Source organism: Echinococcus granulosus (genome assembly GCF_000524195.1).
Source record: "Echinococcus granulosus chromosome Unknown EG_S00217, whole genome shotgun sequence".
NCBI classification, from domain to species: Eukaryota; Metazoa; Platyhelminthes; class Cestoda; order Cyclophyllidea; family Taeniidae; genus Echinococcus; species Echinococcus granulosus.
Window position 1 is genome coordinate 9870 of NW_020170597.1, and position 17078 is coordinate 26947.

A 17078-nucleotide genomic window follows, 5' to 3' on the forward strand; every position below is an offset into this window, starting at 1 on the left:
AACGTCTGGTTTCAGCTGTGACTATGGCCTCACAGAAACCAGCTAATGTTCAGTGATAATGGTTTTTATGGAAATGAGATTTTACTGACTTGATCTCCATTCCTCTAACCAGATTTCCCTTTTTTTTTCCAAGCCTTTATTTATAGTGTCTCCTAAACTACTTCTCATCAATGGCTACAATCCTTGCTAAGGTTAGGTTAGAGTAGCATTGAAAGCACTTCCTTTCAATCAATACCAATGCACAGTTATCTTTGGAAGGCTGTTTGTCTGATGAGGCACTGGTTACATTGACAAATCAGCAAGTCCTCTCCTGTTGTTGGTGCAATAAAGGGCATGATTGTGGTGCGTAACATCTAAGACCAATCGGAAGGAGCAGTCTTATTTGATGTCATGCGCTAAATGATGCGATTGTCTGGGAGTTTGTGCTAGAACAAGTAGCATGATTCATCAGCAAGCCTTCAGTAGGCTTCAACAGGTGCTTAATTATGAATATAAGTGAAATATTTTTTAGCAATTTGAGATCTTTAATCGTGTTTGCCTCTGATTTTTAAAAACTGAGGCCTGAAACGAAAATGCTTATAGTAACGAAATACTTGTTGATAATTTACTGAAGTCGAATTAGGCATGCAAAAGCCTGTTTGCCATTTAAAAACTAATAATGCTAACTACCAAAGAGCAAATCGCGTTCTTTTCTTCAATTGTCAATTAAGAATGTGTTTGAGGCTTCTGTTTAAGTATATTTTAACCGTTAGCTGGCACGCTTAAATAAAGCCATAGGGAGTGTAACGCGGGCCTCTCCAAAAACAGCATGCATGCGAATTCTAGCAAGTAGGTAGGCCTTTTATGTGCTGCTCTCTTTCAAACATTTTATATCAAAGCTGAGATACTTAACTCTCACAGCCTAATCAAGCGCAGCTGTGATGTCACTAGCTGTGCTTTGAGATTACCGTAACTAACGAAATCTAAGAAAGAAGACAGACGCATGTGGGTCAGACGCGCACATTGGAAAGGAGTTATGTAAGTGAACTCAGGCACAAAGCAAAACAAAGCGTTTCCTTGTGAATCTCTCAACACGCTGTGTAACCCTAAAATGGCTTTAACTGGTGGAAACAGCTGATGCAGATGTGCTTCAGTAAAGAAGTGCAGAAGGTGACAATGAACAGATTAATCCCTTTCTCATACACTGGGCTCCACCAACAATGGTTTATTGCTACCATCACTTGATGCAGTCTAAAAATGTATGTTACCTGAAATATGGTGAGGAAAGGACATTGTGCTGATATACTCATTTCAGTAGTGTTGGCACAAAACATGGTGTATGCGAAAAGAATTCCTTGTAGAAGAAGGCAACATTGCGACCATATCCAAAAATTATGCACCCAAACAAATATCGTCCTAAACTTTGGTCACACCATCTAGACATTGCAGCTGTTACTCAAAACCAAAAGGTACTTCCTTGGTTTTCCATTTCCATGTTCTTAAACTAATACAGTAGTAGCCTCCTGCTGGTTCGATGAGTTGGTACTCTGATCATATCATCTAAGAGCATTTTACGCTACTCCAATAAAAGCAGCAACTCAACAATACCACGGAATTAAGTTCTATGGGTCCTATCCGAGTATTAATTATAATATAAGCGGATAAGTCTATAATTGCTCTAAAGATGGTAACTCCTGATACTAGTAGTGTAATGCCAGTCTTACCGAGGGGACTAACCTAATTAGTTTCCATTTTCCGTATTATTTTATCATTGTAGACAACCTCATATGGTTTCCACGAATTAGGACAATTGTCTGCGCAAGGGTATATGCCAGCAGAATTACAAGGCAAATGAAGTATTTTGGCATGTGATCGAGAACCTCCGCAGAGGAAGTTGCAAATCACGAAGGCCGCTGAGTTACGTGGAGAATACGCTCGACGTAGACCACCGCCCAGGCAGGAATTGAATCATCCTCGATATCATTTGCTTATGTACTGATGTGTGGCGGACGTTTAAGTGGACCCTAGTTAGTAAAGTTTTGATATTATCTACTATCTACATCCTGAGGAAGCATGGTCATGTCTGAACTGACCACTGACTCCGTCTTCGCACGTATCCAATGGTGAAATGCAACCCCCATAGAAATGTATTTTAAAAGGGGATTAAACGATTTCCAGTGCCCATTACAAAACAGTCCACCGTAGTTGGTGTCCACTGTGGGCAGTGAACCCTAACAACAGCCATCACAGGTGTGCAGAACAATGCCTTAACTGATGTAAACTTTTACAAGTTTGGCTAAATTCTGAGGTGTTGCTTTCCACAGTGCAATTATGCGCAGCTGCAGTGATACCTTGGGCTCTCTGGGGCTTAAGGTAGCTGAAGTTACTTAATTAATATGACAGACACACATATTTGGTAAGCTAGGTACATTAAAAGTAGAATATGGCATCGCTGAAGTCAAGCACATACCAAATGATTTGCCTTGCCTTTTGTTTCTGACAACACATTGCAAAGACAAATGTCGTGAATCCATTTTATGAGAAGGAAATGGATGATATAGACTGAAGAGTAAAATTAGGGCCCACCGAACTTAGCAGAAAAAGCTAATGCAATCTGACTGTTAGACTTTTGTGCCCACAACATTGTTATGTTACTGCTGTAGCCAAAGCAGCATCGAATAAACCTGGGAATAGCTCAAAAGCCGAATTTTGCTGATCCACTGGTGTTAGAGCACGATATTAAAGAAATATATTAGTGCTCTATATTTCATTCTCATGTATGCAATTTCTGATAGGCAAATTCTAGGTTGGACATGCTTGAACATTTTTGTGAGTGGTTCTTATTTTGACGATGGTTGTAATTTTGTGGCACCCATTAAGGGAATTCTCAGTACATGCCTCAATAGAAGTTGGTGTTTTTTGTCGTCATTTTTATCCTTCATCATTTTAGTACATGTTTTAAGTGCTTAGGAACCGACATTTCTTGAAGCAGGACCCAACATTACAGAAGTCGTTGTGGCAACCTTAAGCTTGAACACCTTCTCTCACGCCTTTTAAGAGTTATAAAACAGTAACTTAATGGAACCGTGAGTGCGCCTTAACTAAATTCCATTAGCCTTCTATCTGATTAAGTATACACAAATATGTGGGCATTCGATTTAATTTCAGTTGCCATGTTATCTGCGTGCAGTTGAAGACACATGTGCAGCCACCTTCATTCTTTATAGAGGACACTCTATTCTTTGTCTAGGCACATGATTACTGTGTGGTTACCATCAAAAATGTACACTGACCGTTCGAGCACACTTTGACAGTGCAGGAGTTGTCTTGAAAGCAAATGTATGTTTAGTAGTGATTAGTGCTGCCGACCCGGTCTGCTAAACGAAAATTGAGAACCAATGAACACAGGAATAGCGTTTTGACTCCTTCCCACCAAACAATACTCAGCCACCACATGTCAGTAATTAAACAAATGATATAGTGAGGGGTTCGATTCTGCCTTACACGGTCTTCTTATATAATCGTAGACTAATAATATCCAAAGATCCTTAGAACAAACCACTGGCAATGTTTAGTCTGTTAGTAAACCTCTACCGGGCAAGATTTGGTCCTATAGAGCGGTTATTTGATCTGTCTTTGTGTGGTGCATGAATATCTCCGAAATAAAATCCCACTTAAGCTGTTACCTTCAGCATTAATGCACAACCAAGCTATCATTCAAACAACTGACAGAGGCTCACTTGTTTTCATTTTATGTGGTTTATGAGAGACAAAATAACGGATATTTTTAGGATTGCTAGGCAAAAAATTTAGATAAACGTTTTCATGTATTGCTCACATTACTGATAATGAAGATTTTCTGATAATAAGCTGCCTGTTTCTAAGAGGGACACCTTTCTTCAAAAGACCATATTTTATAGTCACGGGACTCACTTTGCTTTCCACTTTTGCTTTTTGCCTGGATTCTAAACTTTCGAGGACTGGGTGGGCCTCTTTGCTAGATTTTTTTCTGTAGGGCCAATGGGGTTCACTTTCTTGCCTTTCTTGCAAGATAAATATATCTACCAAAATAGTAGTTTCCGTAAATCATAAACATGTTCAAAGATATACCAGGACAAATTTTGCTACGGCTATATGAATTACACATCTTTTCCCTATAAACTAAATTTATTCTTTTTGACTACATAACTTCACAATTTACCTTGACTAATCAGGTTCCAAATACTGGTTTGCAAATGCTAAAGTGGGTGCATCGTTGAATGCACAGTCAATAAAACTGTGAAGCCACTTTACTTTGAAAAAACCAGATGGTATTTGTCTTAAGTCGCAGCATGCTGGATAAACTAGGAGCCACACTCGCAAAATTTAACAGGAAATGGAATTCGCATGATTATGCGGGATTAAGAACCGACTGCATTAATTGTATAGTTACTTTAAATGTAGTTCACTTACACGAGCTCTTCCGCCACACCAATTTGGAGTACTTTGACCTAGAAGATTTCTCTCTTCGCTCCATGGCATCTATGTATCTGTAATCGGCACTGTGAAAACTAAAACTGAATTGATTTTACGCACTTTCACATTCTGTCTAAGTGTCACCACCAAAGCTTTAACTCTCTTATTTTGCGCAGGTGCTGGTTGCTATTATGTAGTTCAACAGCCTAAAAATGCTGACATCTGAAGCACTACTCCGGGGAGCAAAACAGGCAAAATCAACTTTTGGCATGCAGAGATGTGTAAGAGAATCTTGAAAATACGCCCCGGTTGAATCACCTTAACTTTTTGGGTGCAATCAATGGTTGCAGCACAATGCTATCCACCACAAAATACATCCCCATAAATGGCATTAAAAGTAGCCGATTAAATAATTTATTCATAAAAAGGTATCTTTTGGACCTTGCGGGGAGTAAACATAGAATTATAAATCAAAATGTATTGCTGCTTGAGTTGATCGACTGGACCCTTGTGCATCTAGGAAGGCAGATTTGGCAAAATGTGGCAAAATCACAGGAGAACAACGTAGCGGAGGGAAAAAAAGACCGCAAAAATATGTAAAAGTGCTTTTGTACATCATAACCGCGGATGTTTCTTAAAGTTAATGTTTCGGCACTAAAAACCAATCTGTACAACGGAGGACCTCCTGCGGTATGCAAACAAATCATACCTCTCTAAATCACCTCAAATGCTAAAGAAGTGAGTTGAAGAAATTTAAACAACTTTGCAACCAGTGGTTGCAAAATAATTACGACATTTGCCTCCCTATTTCTTCTAGGGAGAACTCCTTTGACTTTGTCTAGTGAGCTGAATTTATTAGCTTCATTTGGATATTTAGTAATGCGAGGGCATTTTGTTCCCCTTAAATTTTTCTGTTTACTGCTTACAACATATTTTAAACACGTCAACTCATGTAGAAGTAGAGATTTCATAAACAAATTCTCCAATATGTGTTGTACTTTGAAGCAACTCAAGCTCAATTGAAAGCCAGATTTGACTGAAGTCAGAAATTCTTTCTATAAATGGGCAATTAAGACTTAGTAAATGTGATTGTGGAGAAAAAGTTTTTAGCGAATATCTCATGGGGGCACAGAGCATAGAAGGATGCGTTCACTGTTCTCTTCTACAAGTCCTAATCTATAGATGCTCGATCTAGCTTATTGCATAGTTGTTCGCAATCAAAACCGCTATTTTGTTAGCTTTCAGTAAAAACCTTTACTACTTATGAAATGGAACTTTAATGACTGCTTGGCAGTGACAGCACTTGACTCTCTTGAATACATGGGCTCTACCTAAATCGGTAGTAGCCACCCTTCAAAGATGAATACCCACCAACAGCTTTCTCCCTCTTTTTTGATATTGCTCTTCACTGAGCCCCATTATTGTTGATCATGGATATAGAGGTACCACATGTTAAATTTTACACCGTTTCATGGGGTTTCAAACCGCACCACCAATTCAAATCCTGCAGCAAATACCACAGATTGCATTTACAACAATAAAAAGATACATAATTTTGTTCAATAAATATCTATCCAAGGGCGCCTTTTAAGCGACAGTTGTTCAAAATACGCCAACTTCCGGGCCAAGTAGATGTCCTTGATTATCAAGGAGGGAAGAATTCTTGTAGCTCCAAAAAATTGATTTTAAGAACCTTCCGCGCTATGCAAAGTGAGATGTCGTCCTACAGAACGTCTATCCCACCCAAATGTGCATAACACTAGAAGTCGTAAGGAGAACAATCGAGGGTTTTATATTCATATGCATTATTATTTCATTCGATTAAAGTAAGCAGCATTTCTTATTTCCTCATTGATATGCTCCAAATCGACCTATTACGGCCTCTTTTCCTTAAGTATTTTTGAATGTAAAAAAATACGACATCTCTTTAGGGCTGACGAAATGACTGCTCTGTAGGACTCAATCCCACCTAATGGAAATTAAATAACTGTCCGAAGATGGCTAATAGTCTGTTCTGGAGGACTCCACATATCAACTTTTTACGTACAAATAATTGAAAATGGAGTAGATGGCTTAAGCAAAGATTTGATTCAGTGCCAAAATTTGATTGATAAATCAGGCTACAGGCAGACCTGTTTTGGATTTTATCAATTTATTTGAGTCAATATGGTACAAACCAGCTCAAGCTTTATTGCTTAAAACGGAATGAAAGCATGTGATAACGCGGTTTTTATGCACACTTTGTCATGTACTTCACTAAATGCTCTGTTTTTACGTAAGCCATGTGCGGATGTTTTCACGCCAGTTAAGCATTTGGACCTCCGCATTGAAGTTGTATATAAACTTGAGTTTATTCGGTCATGAGAAAATTTGGGGACATCCATTGATTAACGTAATTTCCGTTGCATAAAGTCCGTTTCCTCAGACTTAAGACTGAACTCCATGGGACATCGCACTTCGTGGTGAGTGATTGATGTGCGAAAGTTACTATTACGGGGTGAAATCGTTTCACGTATATGTGATGATACAAATAACCGGTTACGGTTTGACATCCTAGGTTATTTTGGGCCGATTTCCTTAGGAAACATGTTTGACGCAACAGAATGTGTTGGGTGTAATAGATACCGTGACCATCGGCCATTGCATTGCTGCTTCAGGTGCATCCTGAACATACCAAGTGTGTTTGCGTGATACTGTCTTTGTCTAGCGCGATTTTATGACCTGCAACTCTAAATTGCTACTTAGTTGTAGCAATTTCAATGACCAAATTAATGCTTAGTGGATGATTACTGTGTGGTCTTATGCACAGAGTGCGTTACCAAATAATACGATTATTAATACAATGAGCTTGGGCAGACTGTTCCATTGTGACTGGTGTATGAACTTGCGAATAGTAATACCATCCTGCAAATGGCACTCTGATTTCATTCTGTGTATGTACGATCAAAGAGGCAGTATACGTTGTGTCTTCTACGTCTCGCAACATAGTTTTGCTCCTTTTGAGCATTATGTTTCAATGTCTGTTAATTTGTTTGGATTTGAACTATATACACATAAATAAGTAGAAGTTAGCAGGAGATAACCGCTTGATTTGGATTATGGTTTATGAGATTTATTTATAAGCTTCCCGCATGAAGACGCAGCATTTAAATATTTATTCGTGTTGTTTTGAAAACCTATTTCCTCAATCACGATGATTTTTCATGCCAATATCAGAGGGCTGGTACGTAGTCCCTAACATGAATGTGTTGGAGAGCATAGAATTGGGTCGGATGTACTTCGTTTGTAAAAATAACTAAAGTGCGATTAGAGAGATGATGTGATGGAATGGTCATGCAAGTGTTTAGCCATATTAAGGGTTACATGTCTAAGTGCAAAGGATGATTATGAAGAAGTCCAGAGAAATATAGTTGGAGACAAATAGTGTTGATTTATGGCCACAACAAATTTCTAGACTTTAATTAATAAGGATGAAGTTTAAGCAATATTTTGCGAAGTCTAGGCTATTGAAAATAATTGAATTTGGTTCTAGAATTTGAAATGACTCAAAGAAAGAGGAATTGTGACTTAATGCTTTAGCCTACAATCGTTCGCTTTATTGATGCAATAGCTGAACTACAATTCTTTGCTTTTGGCAAGATAATAATGGAGAAAATGCGCAGGTTCTATAAAAATAATGAGTTTTGGCTCTTTTCACGAAAAGATAGGGACGCATAAAGCACTTACTATGAGCAGGTTTTTATATTTTGCGAGGTCTGGCATCATTTTCTACTCTGCGTGTCATTTTACCCGATGCGTAAGCAACTGCTTTCAAAATGGTTGACTGGTTTTTTAAGACAAGAAGCATGAGCCTAACCTATGTGAATGCAAACAGCTTAGGCCTTCAATTATAGACCCTTCTCCATCTCAATAATATGTTTCCGAAGTTAGCAATCGCTTGCCTGTTTCAATGCTACTACTTCTGCACAAAAACGAATTCCTCCCTCTGTGGTCTAAATTTGATTTGCTGAAAACCTATAATTTGGCACAAATCATTTGGCCAAAATGTGCTTAGTGGGTAAAGAGAAGGGAAGTTGGAAGTAACATTAACACACGTGCTAATCACGCGATATTCGGTAGGTGGCAAGCGAAAACAATGAGGGCATAGGACGAAGTGCCAAGAGAAGAAAAGTAAGCGGCATTGGGTGTTGAGTAGTAGCATATGGGTGCGTAGATGTGTAAGAAGCCGTCTCTTAGAGGTAGTTTAAGGGAAACTCACTACATTACACTTAATGGTGTGCATCGTGCTGCAGATGGCACACGTGGCGCTAGTCTGAATGATTGCATCAGTAAGGTGCATGTCGACTTGAACGATAGTGACAATGTGGCCACTATCGCTAATATAGCGGCCATTATAACAAGACCAAGATTGCTATCAGCTCGCGATGATTACGATAATGACCCTGTGCTATGTAATGTGTCTTGCACTGTCCATATTGAGATGTCGACGAACGACAAGGCAACAAGGTGCAGAAAGCGGTTTGGACATTGAGCGTATGATGTCGCATCAATTCGATGAGATGCTTTTCAATATTACCCAGTTGTTGCGAAGGTGGTGGATACGGCAATGCCGGTGCCATAGATGGCACTAAGAATTCAAATGTTGTCTGCATCGCAGATGGAGTTGCATGCTGCTTTTCCAGAGGTTGATCACAGTCATCACATCGACTGGCAAATAATACGAATTCCCTGCCTTCTGACAACTCTACAGTCTACCTGAGCTACTAGTTTGCCTAATGGGATCTGTTCTGCGTTAAAGCGGGCAACAGCGGAATATAAGGATAACCGAGTTGACTCAGAGTAGAATGGGATACATGTGTGCCACAGGCTACAGCGCAAGCCGATGTGGAGGAATAGCAACAGCGGCAAGCATCAACATAATTTGTCGCTCTTGTATTGGCATTCGGAAGATTGCGCATTCACGTTCGCTTCCCTTATCGTCTATACTCTTTATGTTTTGGCAGGAGGCGTCTTGATCATCCTTCATTTTGGTGGTGAAAAACTTTGAAGCTGGCGGAGCAAATTTCTTGCAGGCGGTGGTGTGGGGCCCCTCAGAAATAAAGTGATGGTTTGTTGCCAAGACAGACTATCGTAGACAGAAGTGCACTACCGAGAATTTTGACATTACACTTCAGCAAAGATTTCGAAAATCGGAATATAGCCTCTGCAACCCTAAACAAAGTGTGGGATGATTAGTCTTATCTATCACCTCAAACAACTTTCCTAGCCTAACAAATGGGAAGAAATACCAGCATCACCACCATCAGTAGTGTGTAGAATCGTTAACAAACAACTCGGAAGGCTTTCTTTAAGCTTATAGTTGATCCGTGCGACTTTTGGGCCACATGCTCTTGGCAGTTCCCAGGTAAAGGTGTAGTTTTGCATTTGTTTGCAGCTATTTATCGCACTGCACGGATTCCTATGTGAGTGACATCCTGTGTGCATGTAGGCAAGGAGGCGAATAAGAAGAGAATTGCAAAGGCAAATAGAGGGAATTAAAGGGATGGTAATTTGCGAATAGAGATATCAAGAGACTAGGAAATGGAAAGACAGTGGGGGACACAGAGGCCTAGTGGGAAACGAACATGGTGCCCACCAGCAAGGAGAAAGAGCCTGTAAGGTATACAGCAGGAGGACGGAAGAAGAGGATTTCCTTGCCTATTATTACGGCCATACTATGAACATTTGCTCGAGTAGGGGAAATTATTTTCAGTATTTAGGGACAACATTGCTTTGACCACCTATTTTTTAATTTTTCTTTGCAACGATTCACTCAATAAGGATATTTTGGATGAGATTAGGAAAAATACTCGGTGTGGTCCCTAGTGCATTAAACAAGCGCTATTCCAATCAAACTGCTTTACTGTCCCATAAGGAAAAATGAGCAAACATTCCTCCTAGATCATAGCACCACCCAGTGGAAAGAAAGTATTTAAATTACTTATTCTATCATTGAAAGACTCGCGTTATTAGGGGATTAGACAGATAATCCACTCCTTGTCTCTCGCTTTTTCGTGTTTAAACTTCGTTCCACTCCCGTTTATGTGTTATTGTATCATCCTTTTAGTTTTTATTTATAGTGAATTGTGTAAACCAACAACACAAGCGACCATTTTGACTTCCTCAGTATTATGGCAATGAAATGTTGTATAGTCACCAAGTATCTCTATTCCAATCATTTATCCAAAAGGAACCATTATTTAAGCATGATGATGGGTATTTTGTTCAAACAAAATCGATTCACCAGATAGTTAAATTTTCATACCCTCTCACCATTTGATGCATTAACTGTGGTTGACCTCCTACAAGTCTTTACTTTCCTTCCACTTCAGATATACTGACCCTGAGCCTTCTAGTCAGAGAGATGGCCAGGTCCTCACTACTACTATCACAACGGCGGCTCCTTCCTTCTAGAAGGCGTAAGGGGGGATGTCAGTTCTCTGATAGCATGTGTCAGTACAGATTAACTTATGCATTGCTGTTGTTCATCGAATGTAATAAACACATTGCTAAACCCCGTTTATCAGCATTGGTATCGTCAGTGGATCGCAGACGTCTTTATTCAGTGATTCTTACAGCAGTAGTTGAATTTACTGAGCACTATTACTTCTAACCGTATGCTAACAATCAGTGCGATCATGCAGACTACGATCATGTACGCTGAGATGCGGAAAATATCAACTGCTTTAAAGGACAGTGGCAGTCACCAACGGCACACGAATTCTGTCTTTGAAACTGCAGATTTTTTTTTCTTTACATGCTAAGTTTGATCCCGTATGCTTGTCAAATTAGTAGAAGAGCAATTAATGGAGGTGTGACAGTAGACTGAAACATCCGGAAGCGATGTGCCAGTCGCAGATGCATACATCACATCCATAAAGACACTCCACTCTTTATACCAAAGGTATGAATGACGTCTTTGTGCCTAATAATCTGTGACTGATCCCCAAAATATGATGTATTTTCAAATAGGGCAGACATAAAGGATACTAACCAAATGGCTTTTACATCGATGAATAGATCATGTTAGGCTACAAAGTCGACGACTAGGTTTCCAATTTTTCTTTGTATACCGAGTTTGCGCCTTTGTCGATTCTCTGAATGACCTGTGCTGAGAAATAGGCTTTACACCCTCTGTTAACCTCACCACCTGCCTCACATTTCTAATCCACCTCTTCTTTCTAACTCACGCACGTACCGGTCCAATTACTCCTTATTGAAACATGATCTCCATCTACCTTGGCACTAAAGATAACCTTGAACAAAGATGACAGGTTAGTACAAATCGTCAAATTCGTGTTCAGATTACTTATAAAAGGGGTTATTAACTTCAGCACCAATTCCCTGGGTGTCGTGTAGTATTGTATTGTACCGCTTGAGTACAGTATTTATTATCAACCAACACCAAAAGGAGAACACAAGCGGAGGTCCTTTTTGTAAAACATGGACAAACAGATTAAGAAGATGCAACTTTCACTTAATCCATATTGTAAAACTAGTGGCATAGGTCATATCAGCAAAAAATTTTGCAAAACAAGGCTATGTATCTGCACCGCCGAAAGGAATAGGCAGCGCTGTAGGTGGGAAAAATAAACTCTAAGGACGTTAGAGTGTTAAAGGTAAACCGAATGCAAATTTTTTGCTGTTGATTTTGAGCGTTTCTGGCTACTTTTCCCGCTGAATCATGAGATTGCCAACGTCGCCGCAGCGAGGTGTCTGCGACATTCTCGGATTAAGGTGACTGTTGTAAGAGGGGAGCTGCATTGTAAACGCTTGTTTTTTCCGGACATCGTAAAAGCGACTTGTTCTTGAAGCCACATTGTTGTTGATGTTGATCGCATTAACAATCAGGATCTGCCAAAGCGATGAGGGCATTTCCACTGCTGGTAGTGCATTAATGTTTGTTTCCAAGGTGTCCAGAAGAAGTGGACGCCTGTTGACGATAAAAAGCCCTAATTTATTAAAGTATGGTCCACAGTGGCACAAATGACTCTTAATATTAAAGCATAAAATAACTTTCTCTTCACAATAGCACCCTACACTGGACGGTCTCAATCATTCCCCAAGTGCCATAAAATCTTAAAGTAATGAGATCTCATATTCCATCGAACTGGAGCTACCACAGGGTGCATGAAGGGCATGATAGTATTTTGTCGACTGTCTATTTCAGTGGCAAGTATGGTGCCATACTGTGTTTGAAGTCCTGACTAGGAACAAAAATTTCAGAGCTTTGAATGTCCTTTATTTGCTTTGATTCTAATACACAATCTATTTCTCATTACAGAAAAATAACAGCTGTCAACTTTGGTGAGTAGTAAGGAATGCTTGCAGAGTTCAAACTGGCAAGACGGCAGTCCGATCCCACCGGCGCTTAAATGGCTGCCCGATTTTCAGCTTGTCTCTATTATTACACTTTGGGGAGCTCTAGCCGAGTCCCGAAGAAAACCCGCTTAATGAGTTACATCCTAACATTCACACATACATTTAATTAAGCCGAGGATAGTTTGGCAGATGTGCTCTGCATACCACATTTCCATTTCTGAGATATTTCTGAGGGTCTTGAAGTAGTATCTTATTTTCATATGTCCTCCTACAAAGAAGGCAACATGCGATTATCGAAGATGTCGCCATTCATCTTTTCTTCAAACGAACAGACATTGCAAATGACCGGGTGATGTAGCCAAATAACCTTGCTCTGTTTTTGCAACAAGTGCCGTTATCCTACGAAGAGCTACACAACAAGTTTTCCACTAGAGTATTCAGTAGAACAAAATTTTATTCGTGCATATGTTTGCTGTCTACTGCAATGGTAATGAGCTTGCAGAAGCATTTCTGAAGGAATATGATGCACTAGGACTAAGTGGTATCATCTTTTGTTCATAAGTTGCAGCATGAAGCCTACCCACAACTCAATTTCGCAGCAATCTTTATTGTGAGGTTTCGCGACATAATAAATGCCTGAAAATGAGGCTTTGTTTTCATTTATTTATTACCTCTGGCCCTTCCTGCATAGGGGTGTGGAAGGGGAAATGTAGGCGGAGCAGGAGTAATACCTTTGCCCTCTCGTAATCATCTGTTCCTGAGTATGCTAAGACAATGACAGTCTGCGAGTCTTTGCGACTTATTCTCTTCTGTTCTGATTATGTACCCATTTTTTATTCAATTTTTTTAGTTCGTATAGGCTTATATCTCTTTTAATCCCTAGCACTAAATATTGGCAACGCGTTAACAATATACACGCATACTCTAAAATGCAAACGATAATGCCGGTCTTTGTGATGGCGTAGCCAATCGCGTAAAACTGCATTTCTACAAAATGAAGTTTGTCCGTGGAACATTAATTACCCATCAAAAGTGGACTATTAGTTCAGTCACTTTTGGTAGTGAAAGTAGGCAAACTACTTTATTGTTGCCTATCCCCCAACCAAAAAAGGAAATATTCACTAGCATCATGAAGAGATCCCAGTAACACATCCGACGGTATGAATACTCGTTACACCGATGAGAAGATGAGGTTTGCGTAACGAGGGAGGAAGACTACCAAAAGGGCATCAAGTTTGGTAATATATGTTTGCATGACCAAAAATTTTGGCAATATGCATTTAATGAATACGAACAACTTGGCGAATGGATGTCAGCTATCCTCAAGGAAGATCTGTACTCTGAACAGGCCTAACCATGATACCTAGTAGTAGTTCATAATATATCTATCTCATAATATTATTAGTCCACTCGCCTCACGAGAATAGAGGCTGAGCCTGAACGGAACAAAGCCGAAATTAGTGCATTCATCACTTACTAATTTATCGTAAGAGGGGTATTTCAAAGAGGTTAATGAATTTTTAAAGTTGTCTTTGTAGCTAGGTACAAGCAAAAGTTAACAAATACACTCCTTTGGCACTCCTGTACGGCTTTGCTAATCAGGTCAGCAATATCGGTCGCCCTTTTTGTACCATATCTTTGGATATTGTAAAGCAAATCACTTTACCCTACCAGATTTGATAAGGTGCCTCGATCAAACGCCATACCTTTCTACTAAGAAGGGTTTGGCCTTGCACAGATACTTTACCCGCTTTCACTTCACATCCATTGCAGCCTGCATGGTGGCTCAACTCAATCAAACCAGTGGAATTATTTGAAGTGGTCACTCCTGCTGCATAAGATTGCTTAAAGTTTATTTCCTTACTCCAAAGTTAGTGACTTTAGAAAAGATTTGCTGCAACTTGCCTAAAATGACCAATATAAAAACCATGAACAAGGCTAATGGATAAGAAGTGAATTCCCTTCTCCCTATTTATCATCTTTTGATGGGTCAGAATGACATCATGTGTGCGTCCCATTCACCAGATATAGCTTCAATTTTGCTCATAAATTCCTCAAGTGTCACTCAAAATCAACACCTTTGGGAAAAAAGGAGGTTAGTAGAGTTTTTGAAGATAATGTCTACTTTATCATGCCACGTGAAACGTTCTGAGCTAATAAAAGCCACAGGAGTCATCTGATCTCATCAACTTTGCCTCTTACTCCCAGTGCAGTTTTATGCAAAGATAAATTCTAGTAAAAAAAGTAATTCACAGTCTGATTGCATTAGAGGCAAAAATTCGTGCTTGAAGAAAATATCCACTGACTAGCCGTTTTTAGTAAGTATGAGCCTTAATTCCGCACAGTCTAAAGCATCGAGTCCCATTGCACACGGTAGACTACTGGAGGAAAGGACGACAGCGGCATGTTAACCAGTTGATACGGGTATAAATAAATTGCTTGCTAATCACCCTCTTTTATCTCCAGTCTGCTTTGCATCATGAAGTCGTCGGCTGTGAAAAATCAACACTGAGTGGAAAATAGACTGCAGATTTACGTTTCGAGTGAAGAAATAATTATTTGATCACGTTTTAATTCCTTACTTTCCTTCATTTATATTGTGGGCAGTACAGCATGCGCATCGCATGCAAGTCAATTTGCCATTAATATTGATGTAGGCACCAAATCAAAATAACCTGAAGGAAAACGCATATTCTCGTATAGTGTACCATGTGTAGTGTACCATGTATAGTGTACCATGTAATAGCTGATATTGCATCTTGCAAGATGCAATATCAGCTATTGTTTATAGTAGAGCAAGAGCTCGATATCCCTGCTATGGAATTTTTCATCTCCAGCTTTGCGTTATAGTTGCTCAAGCGTCTGCACTCAGCTATCTGCAATACGGTTTGGGTAAGCTGCACCGTGTCCCTTTAAAATACTTATCAGTTAGTTAAGTCCCTGTCACCTTTATCTATAGCAGGTATTCAAAACCCTGCCTAAGCGTTGGAAGTACCTATGCCTAACTCACTCGATGGGCCAAGGAGAGTACTAATTGACCCTGAAGGCTGCAACAAACTTATATTTTATCTACCTCAAGAGTGTGATGCCATAGATCTTGTTATCCATTTCTTACATTCTGGGAGGGATATCGGTACGGCAGTTGGTGATTGTCGTGACTAAAATAAAAGCAAATGCTTTGCTATGGCCTTGTACGATATTTGGCATGCATTGACTTTCTGTCTTACCATTCATGGTTGATCAGAGTGTGCAAACTTCCCCGGGGCTTGTTAGCTACAGCAATCCAATTAATGCCTAACAACCAATCACTGAAATTAATAGCTAAGGAGTGAGAGCGAAGGGGTTGAAAGCAAATTTGTACAGTTTGATGCTCAGACGCTCTTACTAGAGTAGTTTAAGTTAGAATTTATGCTGCGAGTGCTATTTTATAAACTTTTATTGCGCTTTTCTTTACCCACTAAATAATACTACCAAATCCATCTGCTTTTTTTCCTATTTATAGTGGTATCAATTTTAAAGGAAAAACTATTGATATCGAAATCGACAAAATTATTTTTCTCGGAAAGGAAACGACTCTATTATTTCCTTAGTGTCTGAGCTGTTGCTGTTGCTTAGCTCTGTGCTTGTGTAGTCGTTTTTATTTATTCCTCCTCCAAACTTCCCTTGTGTCGCACAGCTAGAGGTTTCCTTTCGTGATCTATGCAAGACAGCCCTCTTCTGTATTTGCCTTAGCCTTGTGTGTGTAACTCTTTTCCAGCATTTTAAGGCCTAGTCCTGACTAAATATTTTGGGTATTAATGCACATGTGCGCCTTTATGTACTTCTTCGTTCCTTGTTTCTAATTTTCATTGTGCTTTTGCCCATTAATAATTTGTCACAGAAATACGTTGCATACAACTGTTGCCTTTTTCCTTTGTTTTAGACCATTCTTAGTCTCAATGAACAATGTTTGAATTCCACACATGATGCTACCCATATTTTATCAATGAAACGTAATTAAGCTCTCCTTTAACAAACTTGCCCTCATTGAGCCAATTTCTGCAACTCGTGTCTACTAAACGTAACCACTGCAGCTAAGAAGGATAAACTATTTCTGATACTGCTTTTAATGACTTTTTACCTTCAGCTTACAAAGGTACAAATGGATGGAGAGGATCTAATAATGTGTAAAATTTGTTAGGAGTCATATGTATTCCAACCGTTCCTTGTGAGGTTATCATCGGAAAAGTGTAGATCAAGGCCTACAAAATTATTTTAAATTTTGGCTAGAATGATGTCAAAAC

General features: G+C 39.4%; 2 protein-coding genes across 2 annotated transcripts in view; both read right to left on the reverse strand. All coding sequences in view use genetic code 11, as the record gives it.

Moving 5' to 3' along the window:
- EGR_10407 (hypothetical protein) overlaps positions 1-4856 on the reverse strand; it is a gene marked incomplete at both ends in the record, with an annotated part of 13441 nt that extends 8585 nt beyond the window's left edge. Inside the window, 4 exons of the mRNA XM_024499656.1 lie at positions 2389-2569; positions 3720-3775; positions 4011-4133; positions 4753-4856. Coding sequence (XP_024345922.1) covers positions 2389-2569; positions 3720-3775; positions 4011-4133; positions 4753-4856 — 464 coding nt within the window. The remainder of the gene's footprint in view (positions 1-2388; positions 2570-3719; positions 3776-4010; positions 4134-4752) is intronic.
- Positions 4857-8340: 3484 nt separating this feature from the next.
- Positions 8341-15387, reverse strand: EGR_10408 (hypothetical protein; the record flags this gene model as incomplete). Its single annotated transcript, XM_024499657.1, has 3 exons — positions 8341-8448; positions 14273-14333; positions 15332-15387. The coding sequence occupies 3 exons, from the start codon at positions 15385-15387 to the stop codon at positions 8341-8343; spliced, it is 225 nt and encodes a 74-aa protein (XP_024345923.1).
- Positions 15388-17078: the final 1691 nt, after the last annotated feature.